The sequence below is a fragment of the Carassius gibelio genome, chromosome B7 (genome assembly GCF_023724105.1).
Source record: "Carassius gibelio isolate Cgi1373 ecotype wild population from Czech Republic chromosome B7, carGib1.2-hapl.c, whole genome shotgun sequence".
Classification (NCBI taxonomy): domain Eukaryota; kingdom Metazoa; phylum Chordata; class Actinopteri; order Cypriniformes; family Cyprinidae; genus Carassius; species Carassius gibelio.
Genome location: NC_068402.1, coordinates 16,372,239 through 16,396,063, shown reverse-complemented (window position 1 = coordinate 16,396,063; position 23,825 = coordinate 16,372,239). Strand labels below are relative to the sequence as shown.

General features: G+C 37.7%; 2 protein-coding genes across 3 annotated transcripts in view; one reads left to right on the top strand and one right to left on the bottom strand.

The window, feature by feature from the left end:
• rfx7a (regulatory factor X7a) overlaps positions 1 to 19,113 on the bottom strand; it is a 27,638-nt gene extending 8,525 nt beyond the window's left edge. The window contains exons 1-7 of the mRNA XM_052561493.1: positions 18,705 to 19,113; positions 7,893 to 7,926; positions 2,475 to 2,560; positions 2,143 to 2,265; positions 1,843 to 1,959; positions 498 to 582; positions 98 to 305 (exon numbers count right to left, since the gene is read on the bottom strand). Of these exons, the coding sequence (XP_052417453.1) occupies positions 98 to 305; positions 498 to 582; positions 1,843 to 1,959; positions 2,143 to 2,265; positions 2,475 to 2,560; positions 7,893 to 7,926; positions 18,705 to 18,820 (769 nt within the window). The 5' untranslated portion in view covers positions 18,821 to 19,113. The remainder of the gene's footprint in view (positions 1 to 97; positions 306 to 497; positions 583 to 1,842; positions 1,960 to 2,142; positions 2,266 to 2,474; positions 2,561 to 7,892; positions 7,927 to 18,704) is intronic.
• On the top strand, positions 17,818 to 23,825 carry tex9 (testis expressed 9). Of its 2 annotated transcripts, none has more exons than XM_052561495.1 (12): positions 17,818 to 17,946; positions 20,200 to 20,324; positions 20,495 to 20,558; positions 20,728 to 20,807; positions 20,891 to 20,939; positions 21,616 to 21,692; positions 21,890 to 22,056; positions 22,153 to 22,235; positions 22,325 to 22,498; positions 23,102 to 23,236; positions 23,362 to 23,496; positions 23,618 to 23,825. In XM_052561495.1, exons 1-12 carry the CDS (start codon positions 17,920 to 17,922, stop codon positions 23,702 to 23,704), a joined length of 1,203 nt encoding a protein of 400 aa, XP_052417455.1. In that variant the 5' UTR covers positions 17,818 to 17,919; the 3' UTR covers positions 23,705 to 23,825. The 2 variants fall into 2 exon arrangements, with proteins under 2 accessions (XP_052417455.1, XP_052417454.1); XM_052561494.1 differs by lacking the exon at positions 17,818 to 17,946 and adding an exon at positions 19,782 to 19,926.

Genomic DNA, 23,825 nt, shown 5'->3' with positions numbered 1-23,825 from the left:
AAAGAGAAACGATTATAGAACAACGACGACGTAGCCACAAGGTGGAGACATTTGCAAGTTTAGGTACAACTGATGGGCTATTACAAGTTTACTGTACCTGATGGGGAACCGGTCATCACAGTAAGAGCAGCCACAGACTTAGTTCCAATATAGTGGCTGTTCAAAAGAAATCGAGCCAGATCCTCAACGCTGTCAAACTGCCGACTTAGCACTTTCTGTGCCCACTCGCACACCAACCCACATGCGGCCACACGCACCTCATCTTCTGCACTCGACAGTTGACCAGTAGGTTCAAACACTTCACACTGATAATGAAAAGTGAAAGAACTGAATCAGAAGTTTTCAATAGAACAGATAATATTCTAGACTTTGACACATGCCACTGTTTGAGTGATATCAAAAATAAGAGTGACAATTGCAGCTAAACAGAGGTAAGAAAAAAAAGAAAGAAAGAAAGATATGAAATAATTAAATGAAAAAGAAGAGCAGTTACTCACCCCATCACCTGATTTGTGAAGATCTAGGTTGGGAAGAGATGGCATTTGTACAAAAGCCCTCTTCCTAAGCCCACTATAGCAATACATTCACAGAAGTCAAGGAAATACATCTGTCCATTAAACAAATAAAAGGTATGTGGATGTCCACATATCAAACAATGTATTGGATCTCTTTGGCATGAAGCAAATAACATAATAATGTTTGTTAATGGTATGGAATAAAAATATTATTTTTGTTGAATCAATGTCAATATGTAAAAAGCACAACTGAGGCCAAGCCAGTGCCATAAGCCATGCAGGGCAGAGGTGTTGGTAACAAGTAAAGACTTTGACACACCAAACCAAAAATACAACAACAATAATTTACTGTTAACCCATCTATTATTTTGGGTATGTAAAGAGACTGTATGCAGGTCTATAGTGGGTTTCCAGCTCATGTACTTCTACCATACCTTTAACTTAATTTCTTTACTGACCATCTCACAGAGCTCAGGCGGGAAGCTGACAAACTGCCAGTTTTTGTTTTTAGATGCACACGGTGTATGGCATTACATCAAACATGACGTTCACAAACCAAAAAGGTATGACTACTGCAGAGCTGAATGGAAAAAAAGAATCATTAAAAAGCTCTTGTTCACTTCTCTAGGATAAGAAAATACAAGAGGTCCTCCGCTGGAATAATGGGGTTGCTTTCTAAGGCATTAAAGTTGGTGAGGATTGGGTTTCCGTTGCAGTGGCAACCATCAATAACAAGCATGGTTTATATCAGTGACGCATCACTCAAAGTAAAAATATAATTATCACTCACAAATGCACTTTTAACCCTGCCTTACTTAAAACCAAAATAACCATGACCTCAGTTACACATCATCATTTCTGAGATTTGTCGCAACAGCTAAAAAAATTTTGTTGTTTTGTTGCTTTCTCTTATGATTTTTTCTAGCTAAACTATGAATTAAGATGATTAATTTATTTATCATGGTCAAATTTAGAATAATGTAAAAAAATATATTTTATTTCAAATGATGTTACCTAAGTTAAAAAGACTATAGCCTGTACTACCATAGAGAAATGATCTCTACTGCAAGGCTGTACAGAAATGAATGGGCACTGCTGAATGTCTTTTCAAGATCAAGCATTTGGCAGCCAAAAGTGAAGGGGTTTGCTATACAGGAGGAGGAGGAAGTTTAATTTGATTCGATTTCTGATCTATATATAGCGCGTACATGAATTACAGCAACAGGTGTTTTAGTACACAGAGTTCAGGGACAGGAACGTGTCTATGCTTTGAGGGGCTGGAAAGAAGGGGGGCGGGATTGTTACAAAAAGTTCCACTGAAGGATATTTGGATTTGCCTCGCATGCCAAGTCGACGTGCCTTCATGTTGGGAAAGACGTTCTTCATGATCTTTCCAAAGTCTGCAGCACTGAGAGCGTGATACCCCAGGCTATCACAGTAACTCCTGTGAAGCACACACGTTTCAAAAAATCAATAAGAAAAAGCACAGAGACCACAAAGAATCTCAAGCTCTGTGTAAAACAACTTGTTAAAGTACATTATACATATATACATATTCCATCTCTTCAAGATGATTTGAGTATTAGGTGAATGGGGAAAGCACCACGGCACAGGAATCCTAACTTACTTGTACTCGTCGTAGACTTCTTGTTTAGGCAGCGATGTTTCAGGATGTTCCTCAAGGTGGCTGCGAATCCAGCTAAATGCATGCAACTGCTGGGTACGACTCGATGAAATGGAGCTCTGCTCACTGAGAGGAAAGCATTTAACAATACAATTTGAATGACTGTACAGTTGGAAGCCACAGATACTGTTTTGCAGCTGAGTTTCCCCTACCATTAGCAAAATGCAATATGATAAAGAAGATTAAAAAAAAGCATTTCTGAAGGGTTGCATTAAAATCATAATCATTGATTTTGCCTGAATGTAATTTAGTAGAACACGATAAAGATCACTCACTTTTTCTCATTGCCACTGCTGGATCCAGAAGGCAACTTCAGATAGAGGTAGAGTTTTTCAATATCTGTAAGATTCTCCACATCTTGCTGCAAAGCAACATAAACACAGATAATGTGTGCTCAGTATTAAGAATTTATAATGTCATGCATGTTTCAAGAATATGAAATGTGACCCTCTCTGTGAAATCCAGGCCAAAGTCTAAAAATCTAATTAGGAGATAACAAACGTCAAAGTTTGATTTGAATCATTACTTTCATTTTTGTCATTGCCTTGCTCAGTTAATAATAAAGATATAAAGGTTACGGTTTCAAAGAATGTTCTTTACCTTATGAAGGATGATCTTATGTAGAAAACAGTAAATCACAAAAAAATGACATTAGCTGGGTTTTCACAGAGAGGGTCACAAATGTCAAGCACCGACAGTCATCACTGTTAAAATTAGAAGTGTAAGAGAGTAAGATAAATCATGAAACAAAAGTGATATGACAGTATTTTACTTCCTGGTCAGTGGTCACACTGAAAACAAGCTTTCGTCTTCAGAAGCACATCATGTTCTGAAGCAAAATTCACAATTTTATGCATTTAATTTTATTTATTTTTTAACTGTTTAACTGTTTACCTGTAAACATTTAACTGTTTACAAGTTTAATCAGACTAAATAATAATAAAAAAATCATACTACAATTTTTGGCAAGATTTCCATGTTTTTGAAAGAGGTCCATTATTTTCAGTAAAAAGGTATAGCAAAAATATATTAAATGTTCAGTATATATATATTTTTTTTAAATGAATGTTTTCTATTTTAATTCATTTTAAATTGTAAAGTATTCCTGTGATGGCAAAGCTGCATTTACAGCAGTCATTGCTCCAGTCTTTAGTGTCACATGACCCTTCAGAAACCCTTCTAATATCCTGACTTGGTGCTCAAGAAACATTTATTTTTATTATAAATGTTGAAAAGTTTCAGGAGCTTAATATTTTTGTGGAAACTGAGATACATATTTAGGATTCTTTGATGAATACAAGGCTCACAAGAATTTATTTATTATTTTAAATATAATGTCACACATTTAATGACACTTTTGATCAATTAAATGCATTCCGTGCCAAATAAATATTTTATAAAAAAAAAAAAAAGACAAGTCAGTGGTCAATGTGTCAACGGCATGAAATCAAGTGACTTCATTACAAAATTACAGATGTTTGAAGGGCATCAGAGTCAGTGTTATATGACCTACCAAGTCAAAATGATTCACCAGCTACCCGACAATAAAAAAATGATCAAATACAAATGAACTCCCTTTCACTTTCTGCAATAAAGACCTTATTCTGATCTTCAGGTCTCTTTATTTCTCTTTCAGGCAGCTCTTGTTAAGTGTGCGAGAGCCCTGAACAGCTCTTCAAAGAGAATGTGTGAGATGTTTGGGTGGGGCAGAGCTGATTTAAATTCTGCCCGAGTAGAGAGCAGCAGACACGAGTCTCTCCCTCCAGGCACTGCTTCCCATCTTCACTTACTCACTCGCAAACATACACTTAAACCCCCAAACATCCCCCTTTCCTAAAGCACTGAAAACAGAAATTGGATAGAAATACTAAAGTGATTTTTGACAGGTTTTCTGCACCTGGCAACCACCAGGAAACTTCATGCAATATTAAAACTCAAAGGCATTTACTCAGCAAGCTGGGCTGAGACCTGAAGTGCTGTGAGCGGCAAATCAAAATAAACGGACTTCAATAGGATTGTGCAGCATAACCCTAAACAGGAAGTCATCCAAGGTAAAAATAATCCTGAAGAATACCTAATCCCTCAGCGATCAGAGCAGTCAGTTAAACCAACCAGCGTAAACAAGCCTTTTGTTTTCATGGTGTCTACACCAACAATTACTCCACAATTATCTCCTTGGGGTAAGGGCCATGTCAAAATAAACAATACCTACACACTTGGGGAAAGGCTGTCAGGAAACGCACCTGTCACCTAAACATCTCTTCATCAGTGATGGCATCATCACTCGCTGATTCTCCCGCCCTCCCCTTTCCGTCGAATTCTAAGAATAGTTGTGTCTCTTTCTGTCTTTTCTATTCGTCTCTTCGTTGCTAAGGGAAAGATGGCCAGCAAATAGCTAAAGTTATCAACCACTGAGCGCCGTTAGCGTTAACATTGGAGAGGGGTAAGAAAGGTAAGTAAAAATGGCATGAGAATGCAGACGTCTCGGAGCCAAGTGAACAACCCTATTTAAGAGAGGACTCGGGGGACTTAAGGGTGGGCAAAAATAAGCATGTGGAAAACCAAAACATTAACACATATACGCTACAGTGGAAAAGATTTGGTTTGGTTAACAAAAAAAAACTTTTTATTTTTAAAACTGTTGAAAACAATTAGTACAATAAGTACAATAAATACTTGTTATCTCTGGGAAAACTGTTGTATAGCCTATTTCTCTTTTGTTAAGGATTCTTTGATGAAAAAAAAAATTATAAGATGAGATTATAAATGCCTTTTCTGACACCTCTGATCCATTTAATGCTGAATAAAAGTATTAATATCCTTTTATAAAATTATTTTACTGACCCCAAATTTTTGAACAGTAGTGTACAAACCAAACTGGTCATTTGAGCAATACATATTTATGATGCCTGTAGAGACTAAAATAAGGTCTCCTGGACATCTGAATTATACACAAATTGATTTTGGAACAGGTTTTTTTTTTAAACATGAAGACACTGGCAGTCAGGTCATGACAAAGCTTGGAAGAACCTGTAGCTCATCATCACTCAGTTCATTCATACAGGTGTAATGTCCCCTGGGTAGTGTGCAGACCCCTTACTCAGCACTACAGAGCCTACTAGACATGCATGAATAACTCATGCATTATTCAGATGGGCTGAACCCAGTTCTTACTGACAAGCCTACAGACTTTACACAAGCATATTCTTTCAGGCCTGGATGCTGGAATAATACAATACTGGCACAAAGTGATGTTTCAAGAACAGTCAGGCCCTCAACCCCTGAATGAACATTGAGTGGATATAATGAACTGAATTATTGTATTGTATCTCCAGCATTTTACATTAACTTCTTAAAGGCACAGTTCACCCAAAAATGATTCAGCATCATTTACTCACCCTCTGGTTGTTCCTATATAACTTTGTCTAATATGGAACAGGTGCCTCAAAATTATTTCCCTTGTGTTCCATGAAAGAAAAAGTCATACCAATTTGCAATAAACAATCTGAAACTTTCATTCTTGGGTTAACTATCCGGTTTATATATAAAGCAGTAAAATAATATCAGACATGTATCCTTGTTTGTTACAAACAAAGATTTAACACACACAAAAATATCTAATTACGCCCTGCTAGAGTTAAATGTTCATTTAATTAAACCAGGGATTGTTTACTCTGAATTTCTTGGTTGCCAAAAATTGCAAGAAAAACTGAAATATTATGACAGAATGTTGAACATTTTGATGCATTACAGTTTTTTTTGGTTTTGTTTTGTTTTGTTTTGAGTGACATGGTTAGCAAGATGTAAATGTGAGGTAGTAAGTGTTAAAAAGCAAGGCTTTGTGGGATACTACTATGGAATGAAAGTTTCATGCGAGGAGGCTGATGCAAGACTCAGTCAGAGCTGGCAACATCCTGCAGAGGTCAACAGAGGCAGGCTAGAGGAGGAGGGACTGGAGAGGACAGACGAGGTGAGCGGCGGATACAGGGCACACCGCCTAATATCTAGAGAGGATTTTGTGTTTCTCTTTACCTTGAGGGGCCATTAACAAACCACTTTCCCCTTCTCTTCCCCTCACACATCACCCCACATAACTCAAAACCTTACTGACCACAGTCCTACATCACCTGATGGGAACCTCCTCAACTATGCACAAGTTGTTCACAAACCTCAAACATCCGCACTGACAAACCCAACGCCTTATGCAGCCCTCACTCAAATATATGATAACTAAAGAACGCTTCACACTAGTTATTTGACATCGCAGACAATTATATTACAATAAATTGCTAAAAATAATTTTCTTATGCTCACCAAGGCTGGATTTATTTGCTTAAAATCCAGGAAAACATTTTGAAGTATTATTACAGCTTAAAATAGCTGTTTTCTATTTTAATATATTCTCTAAAGTGAACTATTGTTATGGTGTAGATGGAGCCATTACTCCTTAGTGCTTAAGAAACATTTCTTATTATTATTGTCAATGTTGAAAACATTTACTAATGTGGAAACTTAAGTGTTGAAAATCTACCGCACTTGATCTCCTCATTATAAACAATGCAGGGTATGTCGCATGCAGTGAACAATGACATTTACTTTTCGAAGCCCACTGTTACAAAAGTCCCGAAGGTGTGAGGATGTAAGTGAGCTTGGACGTGGCCAGAAAGACTAATAAGATGGGCGCACAAGAACACTGCTTCTGTTCTGGACTCGGCCTTGTGATCTTTATGTGTGTCTCTGTCTCACAGTTTTCTTTATACTTTTGATTAGCTTCCCCATAATAGGCGGTGGCTCTGTTATTCTAATATCATCATATTTGTCACTATTTTGACCACAACAGAAAAACTGCGCTTAAAGACAGAACTCTACTCTACCAACATCAGTGCTGAACCAGCCAAACCCTTTCTGAATTAAAACACAACTACAGAAAAGTCAAAGCAAAGTCAGCCAATACCTCTTTGGGCATTCCACAAAATGATCATCTCGAATTTCATTTCTAATATAAAAAAAAATACAAATTCTAGCATTATAAGAAAAGGAACAAAAGTCACTGATCTTTAGTAGGCCATTTGGATTTCTTTGTCTCCATAAATGAGAGAACATATTTTGATATTTGATAGCATTTTAGTATTTTGATATTTGATAGCAGAAGCAGCATTTTTCAGTATAATGCCATCAGTTTGACAGATTTGACTTACAAACACTTCTCCTCCTATAACTTAACAATCAGCCCTGTTGAAACTTACAACAATAAACCTAACCTCTAACCCTATTATCTAACAATTAACTCCAACCCTAACCTAACCCTAACTGCCTTCTCCTTGGGTTTATGTTTAACACACCTTGTGTAATTTATAATTCGACAGCCTACCTTTTAAACAAACAAAATCAAGCTTTGTTTACTTGTTACTGTCCGATGTTATTATTCAATTCACCATGTCTTTAATCAAATATATTTAAATGCCAATTAATACAATTTATTATGGTTTAAAGCACATTTTTGTATGTCTATTGTAATGTTTTGTAAGATTTGGAACCATAATATTACATTATTAGATAAAGCTCAGGTTATTTTTTGTTGATCAATTAAAGGTCAGGTTATTTTTTTGATTAGTTGCATGATTATTTTTGTTGGTGTTGTATTTTCCGTGAATCAACAGGTTTCATCATATTTTTCCATATCAAATACTCACCAAAATGCAATCCACCTTTGATTGTACGGTTTTGCTGCAAAAAAAAGAGAAAAGGACAAGAGATAGAATCAGTATGACACAAGAGTAATTTGAGAAACATTCATATAGCTGGCTTTATTAATAAATCAGTGGCATTCAAAACATCTTTCCGTCCTCTAACCATCAGCCATGTCTGGCTCAGACCAATATATCCTCAGGAACACATGTGCTCATGCACAAAAAAAGTATCTTGCATTAATGTTCCATCACACGGGGGTCTATAAATATTCCTGCCAATCAGAATGTGTTGACCATCAGGATGTTTAAGGGACCAGATTGAACCAGTATGGAATCTATATACAGGTACAGAACATTAAAGAGGGTCATGTAAAGACACTTTCACACACTTTTTAGGCCTAACTGGCACAAGGACAACAGAGAGCAGGGCACTTTGAACAGCAAATCAGTGTTATTACTGACTGGTTGTTCACTTGACTAACTGCAGTTAAACATACAGACAAAGCACAAAGTAATGAATGTAAAAAATGATACTTTAATAAATGGAAAAATAAATAAATAAAAAACATCCACACATATACGTGTATAATATATATATATATATATATATGCCTTGCAAAAGTATTCATTTATTTCACATTTTGTTATGTTGCTGCCTTATGTTAAACTGCTTTAAATTACTTTTTTTTCCCATGTCAATTTACACTCCATACACCATATTGACAAAGCAAACACAAAACGGTCACAACTTATTAATAAAAAAAATGAAATACGTACATTGCATAACTCACTACTTAACTGAAGCCCCTTGAAAGCCTAAAGCCTTTTTGGCTATGATGTGACAAGCTTTATCCGTCAGCATTTGGCAATTATCTGCCATTCTTCTCCTCTCAAGCTCTGTCAGGTTTTTAGGATTCTCCAGAATTATTTTGATTGGGTTCAATTCCAGGTTGTGGATGGGCCACTCAAGGACATTCTATAAGCCACTCTTGCTGTGTGCTTAGGTTCATTGTCCTGTTGGAAGATGAACCTTCTGCCCAATCTGAGGTTCTGGATACTTTGGAATGGGTTTTTATTGAGGAGATCTCAATATTTTGGTGCAATGAGTGTTACTTCTATTCTTCTGAGTCCCTCAGTCCCTGCCGCTGAAAAACTGCACCATAGCACACTTTAGTTTTGGGATGCTAATCTGCAGGTGATGAGCAGAGCTGGTTTCCTTCAAACATGATGCTTGGTGGAGTGCTGCAGTGATGTTTGTTCTTCTGTAGGTTTCTCCCATCTGCATATATGATCATGGAGCTCAACTAGAGTGACCATCAGCTTCTTGGTCACTAGTCTAGACAAGGCCCTTCTCCAACAGTTGCTCAGTTTGGCCAGGAAGCCAGCTCTGCGAAGAGTCCTAGTTGTTTCAAACAATGAGGCAGAACTCTTCCCCAGATGTTTGGCTTCACACAAACTTGTTTTTGAGCTCTACAAGCAGTTCTTTTGACCTCAGGGCTTGGCTTTTGCCCTGAAATGCATGTTCAGCTTGTAGACCTTTAAGATGTTTGCCTTTCCAAATCATACCCATTCAACTGAATTTTTGAAAAATTAAGGGGTATGAATACTTAGGCATTGTATGTATGTATAATAAAATAGTATGTTAGCATAATAAAAATCTACATCAAAGATTACCTGAAGGCTACATGTCACTGATCAACAATTATACACCCTCAAAATACATAACTTTATCTGAAAATACATAAAACAAGTAAAGGAAACATCTGCTTTAAACTGAATGGCCAGCAATGTTCTTTAGCAGCATGTTAGTCAGTTGCAATAAACCTAAGATGTCTGTACTGAAGGATTTATGAAAGATTTATTTGACAAAGATGTACGGTTTGGTATTAATTAGCTGCTGAAACAGAAACCCAGCAGTTCTGGCCTCTTGTTGGTTTTAAAAAAATTAAAATATTTTGTCAAAACCAAATAATCTGCAAATGGGGCTTAAACAGCTAGATACAACTGAACATTTAAACCAGCAACACTTGTTACATGAATTCATGTAATGACAAACGTATGGACAGGCAACCCTTTACAAATTTTGCTATTCAATCACACGTCACAGGATAAGTCACAGTTTGGCAAGACATAAAATATGTACACAACCTATGAATGTACGAAATAGCGGCAACACGGGCCCAAATCTCTCTTGCACTGGTCCTGAGCCATCAGACCATACGTACTGTTGAGTCCCGATTTGCCAATCACATACTATGGCTTTTAATTATAGGCTATCCAATCAGGCAGCATGTTGTTCCAACATTCTGACTTCTTAATCCCATATAAAACCTTTCAGGCTTATGGCAGAGGCAAAAGCCAAGCAACATGTGTGGTCTTAGAGACGCAGTCATATGACTGTGCCTAAGAGCAAGAGGTCAGGGAACTAATGAACTGTTACTAGGTGAGTCGACGTTTGCTCCCATGTGGCTTCAGGCCAGGTAATTCTCATTAAACTGTATCTAGGTAGTGGTGAAGCAAATAAGGGATCACAACACTGTTGTCAAGGCAGGCAGTAAAAACGGGATTTCCCGTTAAAGTCACTTCCTGCAGCAACAACAAGCCGACACCTGATTGGGACTTACTTGATAAGCTAAACATGCAATTATCAACAGCAAAGTTTAACTCTCTTAGTCTAGTGTTCACCTGATAGACCTAAAATGGCCCTAATTTAGACAGCAGTATGCCATAAGTGCATTGTGATATTATTTGTCATGCATGGCATAAGCATATCTGGAAATGTTTGTGTGTTGTTAAATCATAAGTGGGCTGCCGAAATTCCACAAGCAATGCATCAATTGGTATGTATCTCATGCCCAGCCCAGCCCATTCATAATAAGTTGTTTGTGTACATGAACCGCAAATCATTAGAAGTCAAAAGAAATATACTATTTGGTGTCCTATGTTATGCTTAGCATAACTTGTATGATTTTCATGATAAAGAAAAAGAGGATAGATTTGCAGTATAAAATCAATACACATAATATACTGTATAACATTAACTGTCAAAGAATTCAGCAAATTTTGGATTAGTAAACCTAAAGTAAAGCTTTAAAATTAATTCAAATTGTGATATGGACTGGTGTCTGTAATTATTAAACCAATTAACATATGAGGTTAATGTGTTCTATGTGTCTAAGAGTGAATGAGCAGAGCAGTTTCATCTTGCACTGCAGTTATATCAGTTCATTTCATGTTGCTTTCTTATGTTGAACATAAAAGAAGATATTTTGAAGATTGCTGGTAAACAAACAGTTGGTGGTTCCCAGTGACTTCCATAGTAGGAAAATAAATACTATGGAAGTCAATGGGAACCACCAACTGTTTGATTACCAGCAATCTTCAAAATATCTTCTATGTTCAACATTAGAAAGCAACTCATACAGGTTTGTAACAACTGAGCGGCAACCTCCCGCTCTCTCTAGTGAAGCCAATAAGGAAGTGACTTAAACTGCAATTCATCGACTGGCTGCTTGAGGCTGGCTGGAAAAGAGAGTCAATCCCATAGACTCCCCATATTAAAATGCCCAACTTTACAGCAGAAAAAAACATGTTTTCAGCCTGGTGCAAAACATTTTTTTGGTCTATATAGCTAATTTTGCCCTTCATGACAACTGTGAGGGGGGTGATTTTTTTTTTAGTAACTCATCCGTTTAAATTATATTAAGCCTTAAAGTTCTGCATAATTAAGGGCGTGGCCACTTGAGTGACCGGTGAATTGCCACTGCTGTCACAGCCGTCGCGCTAGGTGGGCGTGGCTTCAGCAACCAGCTCCCGCCCTTTTGCTCGTTATCGATTGTCCGGGAAGAGTCGCGCGGTGACGCGCTGCCAAGATGGCGACGGCTCGCTCTGCACACTTTAGGCTTCAAAAACTCCTCTTCAAGAGCCTACGGGTGACGTCACGGACACTACGTCCATGTTTTTATACAGTCTATGGGAACGACATGAGGATGAGTAAATGATGACAGAATTTACATTTTTGGATGAACTATCCCTTTAAGTGCCATTAATGATAGAGAATTTAAGTTTAATATACATGTCTTTATTACTTTTTTCATGATAAATCTTTGGTGTGATTTTTCAGCATGTGTGCATATCCCTTGCACTTGAGTTTGGGACCAGAGAGGGAGGTGTGAGGGGTCAACAGGCTCTTAATGGCAACGTGGATTGACTATACCACCACTTTTATCCCATTCAATCATCACTGTATTAACAACAAACTATTATTTTACATATAGCTACAAAAAGCAAATACAATACATACATGTATTTACAACAAAACACAACTTAAAATCAAGTCATTTAAAGGGTTAGTTCCCCGAAAAATGAAAATTATGTCATTAATGACCCTCATGTCATTCCAAGCCCGTAAGACATCCATTCATCTTCGGAACACAGTTTAAGATATTGTAGATTCAGTCCGAGAGCCATTGAAATGATTGACTCGTTCTCGAGTCAAGAACCGTTTCTGTCATACGTGTACGATTCGAGAACCGAGGATCTGATGATAACTGCGCATGTGTGATTCAGCGTGAAACAGAATGACACACAGTGCGTCTGAACTGAACTGATTCATTTGGTGATTGATTCTGAACTGATTCTGTGCTAGTGTTATGAGCGCAGGTAAACCGAAGTCTTGAATCAAGGGCAATCATCGCCAATGACATCATTATGTCGAGCGCAAAAGAACCGGTGAACCGTTTTCTTCAACCAGCAACATTTGTTACATGAATTAAGTTAATGAGAAATGTATGGACAGGCAACCCTTTACAAATTTTGCTATTCAATCACACATCACAGGATAAATCACAGTTTGGCAAGACATAAAATATGTACACAACCTATGAATGTACTGAATAGCATGGTTCATTTGGTGAACTGGTTCAAAAAGATCCGGTTACATCGAGTGATTCGTTCGCAAACCAGAAATCACAAAACTGTAGTGTTTTGAACTCACTCAAAACAGACCCGGAAGACAAGACTGAATAAAGTCGTAGTTTTTGCTAATTTTGGACCAAAATGTATTTTCGATTGCTTCAAAAAATTCTAACTGACCCTCTGATGTCACATGGACTACTTTGATGATGTTTTTCTTACCTTTCTGGACATGGACAGTATACCGTACACACAGCTTCAATGGAGGGACTGAGAGCTCTCGGACTAAATCTAAGATATATTAAACTGTGTTCCAAAGATAAATGGAGGTCTTACGGGTTTGGAACGACATGAGGGTGAGTCATTAATTACATAATTTTCATTTTTGGGTGAACTATCCCTTTAAGGTTTGTTTTTTCCTGTAAACAGTGTCCTGATTTAAGCCACAGACTTTTATCCTGTCGGTCACTGCCCCTCCCCCTAAGATCCCCTCCTCCAGCTGGCCGCATGTGCTCCGATCATAACAGAAACGTAAACAACTGGCTGAGAGAGAGAGAGAGAGAGAGAGAGAGAGAGAGAGAGAGAGAGAGAGGGGTGGGGGTGTAAGGTGAGAGGTCACTGTGTCACTGGTTGGAAGAGATGGCTGTGGACGTCTCTACCTTTTGCTCTCAATAAGACTGTCCCGGGAAGAGGGCAGAGGCCTATGAGCTTCACGGCTAATTCCACATGAGCAGAGAGCTGACTTGAGAACAGCCAGACTTCACAACAGAGACTAACACTACTGCTGGTCAGCATGACCTACATGTGTGATATTTGTGTGTCAGTGTGTGTGTGTGTGTGTGTGTGTGTGTGTGTATGTGAGATAGAGATTGAGGATGAGAAAGCTCTCTCTCTCTCTCACCGACAGACAGAAAACTCCACTGAACCTGCTGAACTCAGCTACTACCATGCCGTATCTCATAACCTCATGTGTGCACTAACACACACAACTAACAAACACAACTCAAGCCATCAGTACTGAGCACACAACCATGCTACACTTAAACAGGAGTAATTTAGATGTATAATACAGGTATAATATAATTAAATTAAGGATAAATAACTGGTAAAGTGATATTTACTTAGCCTCTCCTTTATTTTACACATCCAAATATTTGAAGTACAAACGGGTATCACTGGCAGCATGCTAAAGCCATTAGCACTTAGAGTGCTGCTAATAGCAGAAAACATGAGCATGGCAGGCAACCTTCCAGTTGCTCCTCTAACAGGAACTGTCTGGCTTCCCAGACCGATGTCAGCGGAGAGGTCATCTAAGGTCTCACACACATGGCTGCTAAATTACTGATATCTTGAAAAGGCTGCGGTTCCCGCAGGATTAATTTCATTTAGGTTTAAGGTTTGGTGTCGTTTTGTCAAGTTTCGTGGGTGGCTACCTTTAAGAACCTACACAACATTATGTTATATAGCTCAACGTCTGAGGCTTGGGATCTTAAGCTCACCCAGGCTGTATGTATTTGCTCAAACATGAAATAAAAACAATGATATTGTGAAATATTATTACAATTAAAAATATTGTTTCTATATGAATATATTTTAGAATGTCATTTATTCCTGTGAATTGTCTGCAGACATAGTTCTAGTCTTCATTGTCACATGATCCTTCAGAAATCATCCTTATATGATATTTTCGTGCCCGAGAAATATTACTTATTTCATCTTATTTTCATCGTAATATTTTTGCGGAAATTTTTTTTTTCCCAATGATTTTATTTTTTTGACTCAAGACAGATTCTTTGATGAAAAGAAAGTTCAAAAGAACAGCGTAGAAATATAAATCTTTAGTAATATTATAAATGACCTTGCTGCCAGTTCTGAACAATTTAATGCACCCTCGCTGAATAAAAGTGTTGTTTTCTTGAAAAACAACACTTGCAAAACCTTACACATTCTAAGTAACTCGAAGAAATACAGAGAGGAAATGCTATGATACATGCTATGATTACTAGTTTGCTGAATGTCTTCTCAACAGGAAAACTGTAAACTTCATTGGGTAATTTGCAGACCTAATAGAATGTTTGTGCAGCAAAACCACAGACATAGATCTTTCTATTGTTTGAGCAGCATTGGCCTAGATGTAGGCTAAACCTAAACAGACTCGTCTAATAGCGCCAAAGCAGCCATTGTGAGCCGTTCTCAGAGACTGCAGTTTGGTAAAAACAGCTGGGCTCCTTGCCAGCGGTGCTGTGGCTCATTTTCATTCCTCTTTGAAGGTGATTACCACCATTGTGTCTGGATCTCTTCCCCTCCTCCCAATTTCATCCAATTTCCTTTCATAAGTAGATGAACAAAGATTCACACTGACGTGCAAGTCCATACACATGAACATCCATGTAAAAATAAGGCAACAAATTCACCCCCGTCCAAACTCAGGCTAGTCAATTTAAGGTCTGTTGTTAATCTAAAATAAACCTGACAGATTTTGCACAAACCAAATGAACCCTGAAAATAAGCTCAAAGCGCTAAATCACAATATTGAATCACAGCTCATTCCAAAACAACCCCCTCTGCTGGTCTGTTGTTAAATCTAAATTATTTCCCCCATCAGTAACAGGCGAGATTCTAGTGATTTGTCGTCTACCTTCATTTCAGTAGCTATTGATTCAGTAAGCAGTATTTATGCATTAATCATTTCCAACATCAATGTATAAATGACAAGATATTCCCATTAGTGACAAACTTTACTACTGGCAAATCACAATCTCTTTTCCACAGGGTTTGCCAGCACCAGCGCCAAATACCCGGTTCTTTTCCACAGAGACCATCCCATGTGCCAACCAGCATGCCAAATGCAGATGGGGGTATCAGCTATCATATCGACAGACCTAACCTTTAGAGCTCTCCTCAGAGTGAAGGGCAAGTAGCACAGGCTGAGAAGTCTACTCATTATATGCGTGTCTGCTCAAATGGTCAATCCATTCAATAGTACTTAGAGCTATAATAAACAGCAGAATTTGAGTGTGAATGATGCACAACTTCAAGTTAAAATGTCAGACATTAGTCAAATTCACAAAGGAGACAAATACAGCAACTTAAATCAATAATAACAATCACAACATGTGAAAAAACGGTATTGGTATGCCAATGTTGTGATTAGACAAGTAAACCGGTAATTATCAAATCCACTGTTATACAGATCAAAGTAAAATAATTATTTTACTGCTAAAAAGCCAACCTAAAGAGTGAAATGGATTATCAAAAAACTTTTTTTTTTCTCTGTAAAGGCCAGGTCCAGGAAACATATTGTGTGTGGGTTTTGTTTAACTCCAAATAACTAGCAAAATAACTATCAATTTTGTATACAAGAATCTATTCCAATAGTACCACTGAACAGTCTACTTTAGCCCATTAAGAGCAGCTATATGAGACAAAACTGCATTCAAAACGTAAACTGTAACTCAGTGACTGGATTAACTGTTATGTATTTGTCATCCTAAAACAATCTACTTAAAGCTTCCCAGGAATTTACATTTAAAGTCAAAATGTCAACATGGTTTCATCACTCCACTGATTAGCTGTATGAACTGATTTATAGTAGGGGGGCACGATAAAGTTCGGCCGATCATTAATGAGCATCTCAGTAAAGCCTGTTCTCTATTTAGCGGTAAATTCCATCAGGTGCGTGATTTCACATAGAGCAGGGGCATGTTCAAGTTCAAAACAGTGCGCAACGTTTTGCTACGGTTTCCGGGTTGAACGTCATGTTTCCTGGAAACGGCGTGCACCAGTGTGCAACGGGGTTTGAGATGAGTTTTCTTCTTCTTCTTGTTTGGTGGGTGTGTCGGTGGGTGTGTCAGAACTGCAGTCCAATCATCAGCAACATGTATATAAAGTACGCAGTATTAAAGTGAACTCGCACAATGGTTTCAAGGAAAATAATGTACAAATGTGTACGTTGCAGTTCGGTATACGCAACAACTGAGGATATTAGAAGACATGTTTGTCGTAAGTTTTATTGTAAAAATATAGGATATCAACATAATGATGTAGTCGTTTATATTTTTAGCTTCATTACAAGTGTATGACATTTGGTAAAGAAATAAACAATGGTAATTAAGTACTTTTCCTAAAAATGAGAAAGAAAATACAGGGTATTAAAACCGTATGAACTACAAATTATGTCAGTATGTGAGGCTAAATAGATGGCTCCGAAAATTTTTCACAAAGAATGGCCTTCTCAGCTGCCATAGTTGCAACTCTTGCGTCATCAGAACTGTGTTCAACGCATCACCGTTTCTGTTTAAAAAACGTTGTGCAACGTTTTGTCGGGGCTGAACGCAGCCCAGCTGTTACTACAAGAGCCGCTGTTAACTGACTAGCTGCGCAAATCCAAGTTCAGCGTTTATTTGCGCAGCTTGTTAGTTAACAGCTGCTCTATGTTAAATCACACACCTGATGGAATTTACCAGAGAACCGGCTTTACTGACGTTATGCGCATTAATGATTGGATCTTTATCTGTGCACCCCTAATTTATAGATAATTCAATAAAAAAAAACATAGTAATGAGGAATATGCTACAAAAAGGATCCCTACATCTTTCTACAAATTTATTTGAATAATCTTTTTCTAGCTCCTCATAAGAACTGGATAAGGACACATGCTGTACTTTGTAGCTCGCTAAACATTTTAAAATACTTTGATTTTCACTAATATTTCAATTTTTTTCCCTGACCTTGGGAGACCTTTGAAACTGAAGTTTTGAATACAAATTTCTTATGTGTTATGAAAACAACTGGGCCTTTATGATTACAAATGCTCAGCAGAAACGCCCATAATAAATGCTACCATATATGTATGCAACTGCACGTATGTATTTATGTATGTGTGTCCATATATATATATATATATATATATATATATATATATATATATAGCGAGAGAGTAAACACGTGAGGCTAAACTAATTTACGTCCCATACTGGAAGTACAGTACAGGCGCTGCTGCAGATGCATGTCGTTGAGAGCATGTCTCAACATGCAAAAACAAGGGTGGTGGTGAGGGGGGACGGAGGCTGCAAAATAATCGCGTCAGCGTTTTTTATTTTTGCTGCCACAAGCAATGTGCACCAACAATGATCAATTCCAGGTAAAACTACTGACCCAAGACTAGTTTGAGTGACCATGCACACAGAAGCTATACATTGTCTTCACAATATTTATTTAGTAATACAAATGCAGGTCTAACGCATGCGCTGCTATGCTGTAAACATCATGAGCCATGGCTGCATGCTTCACGACGTCTTCGTCATTAATAGCAGTAACTAAGTGCTTCCCGATTAATTAAAACACGATTTGGATAACCGCAAAACAACCCAAAAGATGAAGAAGATCAGCATAGGCATTGCACACTGGCCGTTTAAACGCTGTACCCGGCTGCTGCACGCGACTTGTTTACCACCGTAAGCGCGTGCCCACTAAATCTGTAGCGAACGCGTGGTCGCGGGAAATCTTTCTTTCACGAAATCCAAGACAGACATTTCACTTTCTGTACACTTTCATAAGAAGACAAAAGCAGCTCTATATATATAAAAAAAACGACTACTCTATTAATGACAATCAGGGCGAGTTACCCACCTCAGACTTTAACATGCATAATCTGGTCAGCCCAAAATGTCGGTGACCAAAGCAAACAACTTTAATAAGTTGACTTACCGTTGTTATAATAATGAAAAGAACTGTGAAATTAGTTGAATACATTGAGTTACACTAATAGTGACACACTGTCAGGTGGAAACGAAGGACCATCTACAATAGAGTTAATTAAGATGGAGAGCCTTCACTTCCATTAACCCACACATATCCAGCAGCACTCAATTACAGGGCAATATATCGCACAGTGCTTACCAGATCGAGCTCTTTATTTTTAGCTGCAACGCATTGGCTTCAGCTCCCTGCAGTCCTTGAACCGCGGAAGGTAAAGCTCCTGCTCCAGCTCCAGGCTGCTGCTGGTCATCAGCCATCGCGATGCAACTCTGTTGAGACGAGGATGGGGATCTAACAAGTAGGCCTTAACCTGAACCTGGAGAATACAGCTTTCCTCCGTAAATAGTACATCACGAACACCGCCTGTTGACTTCACGGACAAATCGGACTCGACTCTAATAGATCGCGTTGGTAATTCATGGCTCGCTGTTTCAGTTTAAGTCACTAGCCCCGCGCGTGCACCAGGAGCAGGGAAACACTTGGGGCTGCTGCAGGTTCAGAGTCAGACACTACCTCCTCTCGCTCTCTGGCGACCGCTGGGGAACTGATGCTGCGGGACCGCGCATGCGCACTGCGCAGCAGCGCAGACCCACACGAGGGAGCTGCAGCGAGTTCACGTAGTTCAACAGTATAATCAGTCACTCAAGTCTGAGGCATAACTGGTTGTCAGTAAGGATTGATAATATAATTCTCTTTGTTTTACAAGATTCACACCATATTCAATCGTCTGTGTTTTTTTTTCTTATTTATTTTTATTTACGTTTAGTATCCATCTGGGAGGTTGTGCTGGAATGCCCTTGACACATTTAAGAGTTAATAAAACAAAATACAAATACACAAAAATACACAACATACTGATTTTGCCTTTGATTTGCTTTAACTTAAATTAATTAAAAATTAATGAAAATAATAAAAGTAGTAAAATTAATTGATAAATTAATTTGGCCCTCTAACTCTAGCACTCTATTCCAATTCTATTGTATCTATTTGTTTTTTTCTTTTTATTTATAAAAAACACTTGACCCTGATTCCTGGTATTATAAATAAGATCCTATAACACTTGCATTCTCGTTTTGTTTATATATATATATATATATATATATATATATATATATATATATATATATATATATATATATATATATATATATATATATATATATATACATATAATATAAATATAAACACTGTGTGTATACGTACAATCATCCATGTTATGTACACTCCTGTTTTATACAGTCTATGGTACAATCGCCTCACTGATCTCCATGTGACATGAACGTGTCCTTGTTGCTTAGCAACGGCGTCTCTCCACTAACAAACAAACATGGCAGACATCACACCCAGACACGCGCTACCTGCTGTAAGTCTGACGAAATAAAACTCTTCAGGTTATATCCTATTAATTACAATTTCACCTAAAGGACTCTTCTGTGTGTTAAATCAAATAATTATAGTTAAATCTCAGTATAGACAGTTCTTTCGTTGCTCGTTCGGAATGAGACATAAAATGTAATATCCCTAACGGAGCAATAGCTGTCTTAAATTATCAAAATGCGTAAGAAATGGGAAAGAAAGTAAGGGGACAGAGGAGGATTAATAACTGCTATAATACTTGTACTTTCTTTCCAAACAGTTAAAAAAGCCCCAAACGTCTCGCTTAGAAAGGCCTTCAAGACCCAGAACTCAGAGCAGGTCTTCCTCCGCTCCTTTAAAGAAACCTCCACACACGGACCTCCTAGCCAGAGAAGAAGAATACAAGTATTTATGCATTTATTCCTTAAATGCACATTAGTTTATCTACGCTGCTCTGTATGTAGCTTTTATCAATTGACTGCATAACAGGTGCTATAAAGAATTTAGGATTGAAGATCACATGGCAGTATGTTTAATATCCAACGTTAATCTCTTGCAATTCTGATGCTCCTCAGGCGTCTCAATGCAGAGCTAGAAGCAAAAACAGCAGAACTTGTTCGGGAAGCAGAGAAAGTTATGGTAAGACTAGAAAAACAACAAATTTGATTCTGACAAGAAACATTTGAGAGAACTTGAGCTGTGTTTTTAGACTAACTTTTATTTGTATAGTTTATAGAATGTGATATATGTCTGTTTACGCAACAAACCCAGATGCAAACACTGTTTGTTTTCGATAATATTGTTTCAGAGGGATCAAAATGAGGTGCTCTCCAAACCAGTCTCCTCCCACATCTCCATTGATACTGACTTTGATTTTGAAGTTTCTAGGTATTGGTCATCACACTGTTTGATATGAGCATTAGCGACATCTTTTGCTGTCTGCCAGCATAACACTTTGTCTGTCTCAACAGGAAGGCAGAGACAAAAAGAGAATCCACGTCTAAGCAGCCCACTGCAATGGTACAACTCAAATAAATGTGAAAAAATGTAATGTCCCCAACACTGCTCATATTTAATAAAAGGCAAAGTTTCGACCCTGCTTGGTCTTAAAGGGTTAATTCATCCAAAAATGAAAATGAGGTCATTAATAACTCACCCTCATGTTGTTCCAAAACCTTAAGACCTCCGTTCATCTTCGGAACACAGTTTAAGATATTTAAGATTTAGTCCGAGAGCTTTCTGTCCCTCTATTGAAGCTGTGTGAACGGTATACTGTCCATGTCCAGAAAGGTAAGAAAAACATTATCATAGTAGTCCATGTGACATCAGAGGGTCAGTTAGAATTTGTTGAAGCATCAAAAATAAATTTTGGTCCAAAAAAAAAGACTTTATTTAGCATTGTCTTCTCTTCCGTGTCTGTTGTGAGTGCGACTGCTGTGACTTGATGTACGACGCTGCTGACTTGCTATCTTTTGTATTTGGCGCACCAGAAAACACGTCAGCAGCGTCGTACGTCACCAGCAGTGTTGCGGACATTACATTTTTTTCACTTTAGTAGTTTCTTTCATCTTGCACCTGCCAGATGGTGGGATGTGCACACAATTACTTGTTTAACAAATCAAACAAATATCATATGAATCAATGGAAATGTACAAGACCCTATTAGTTACAGAAACATTTCTGCTGTGTTATGTAGATCATAAGAAACAAGAACTACTCCGCAAAATCTTCAAAGCCAAACAAGCCAGGATCAGGAAACAGAAAGAATTCCCAGTAAGTGTATTCTCAGAACTTTTATTAAAAGAAATGTGTACATACTATAATAATAATAAACTAATTAATGTTAGGTGTGATCAAATCTTATGAGATCTGGATGAAGTTTGGCCTTTATTTGTTATGTTTATATATTTGCGATGAACATGTTTGGGTAGCATTTTTCCACCGCCACAAACGGTTTCTTCCAACTATAGAAAAGCACCACAGACTGTGGTTGATGATGTTGCTATTCCTGAAGACTTTGGGGATTTCTCACTTGCTAAAACAATCAGCATAATTGAAGGCAAAGTTAGTGATGATCTCACTGAGGAACACTCGCAGGATGACATCATGCCCAGTGCTGGAGATGAGATGGGTGCAGGTGGGATAAAAAGGACAAATACACTGATATACTGAATCGGCTGCGCTGTTATACTATTTGCATAATTGCTTGTACATTTATTTTGTGTAATTACAGAAGCTCAAATCAGATTTTTGAAGGCTAAACTTCGAGTAATGCAGGAAGAATTGAACAGACTTGCATATGAATGCAACAAGAAGGTAAGAAGTTTGAGATGTGTTAAGGTTAGTTCATCTATTCAGTCAGTTAAAATCACTCTTGCTCAAAATGTCTTTTGGTGATCTTGAAGGATGATGAAAACAGCACTTTAAACAATAAACTGAAGGACTCGGAGGAGGAAAAGGCAAGATTGCAGAGGACTACAAATATCCAGCAGACTCAAATTGAGAAACAAAGAGCTTTAGCTGAAGAATCAAGTCGGAGATCTGAAGGTCTGCAACAGCAAGTGGCAGCATTGCAAAAGGTACTTGAACTGTTGGCAAAATATTATTTATAAAGTTTGTCTCACAATCCAATGAAAAAAGTGACCTTATGACAGTACAACTGTTACTTATCTGAAAAAAATGTTCCTTTGATCATAAACCTTTACTCATTTCCTATAGGAAATGTATAGTGTATATATAGACCATAATTCCTGTTAATTACAGTTGTGCCAGGATCTAGAGCCTTGGAATTTTTGGCATGGGCCCTTTAACCTGATTAGTCCTCTGTGTGTAAAGTGAGACTACGCCACAGCTGCTCAGAGACCAGAGCACACTGCACTTGGGCTTCTGGGACAGATATCTTTGGAACTCTCCCTTCCCCTTTTGATTGGGACATGGAAACTAATTAAGGATAGAGAACAATGGTAGAGTCGGATAAAAAGAAAAAAATAATTTCAGAATGGGATATATTGTGGAAAAAAAATATTCACTGTCTTCTCACTTTAGACTTATTTTAGCTTAAAAGCATTAATTGCTGCTTTAAAGATTCAACTTTTTGAACAAACTGCACAATTTTGAATTGAAACGTCTGCATCTGAACACACAATCTGCATAATGTTTTTTCCTGTGTCTGTACACTCTAGGAGATGGAAAGCATGAAGAGGACCCACAAGCAGGCAGCCAGTACCCACAGTGCAACAGAGGTGCGGTTGAATAGAGCTCTGGAGGAGGTTGAGAGGACTAAAACACAACTCAACAAACTCAAACAAAGCAGTAAGGTAAAGTCATCTCAAATAGAAACCAAGTGAAGTTTTTTGTGCACACTCCAGATTTTTTTCAGATTTAGATTGAATTATTTTTTGTTCATTTCACATTTCTCTTCTGTTTTTTTATCCGACCTAAGGATTTGACCAGTCAGGAGCAACAAAAGATCGAAACATTACAAACTGAGAACAGAAAACTGGAACGACAGAAGGCTGAGCTCATTGTGGGTTTTAAAAAGCAACTTAAGCTAATAGATATTTTAAAGCGACAGAAGGTAAGAAATCAGTTTCTTCACAATTACTTGAATCTGTCATTTCCAATTACAGTAATATGATATTGAACTCACTAATTGCACTTTTTTAAAGCATTTTATGTTCATGGCTTTATTTTGAAAGATGCATTTTGAAGCGGCCAAGCTGTTGTCCTTCACTGAAGAGGAGTTCATGAAAGCTCTGGATTGGGGAAAGGATGGAGTGTCATAGGTTCCCGTTTTGTATTTTGTAAATAGAGTAAAATAAATGAATGGGTACAACAAACAGCTTACATTTCCTTCATTTTTTTTTAACAATCTTCAAACTTAATTAAATGACATTGTGATTATCA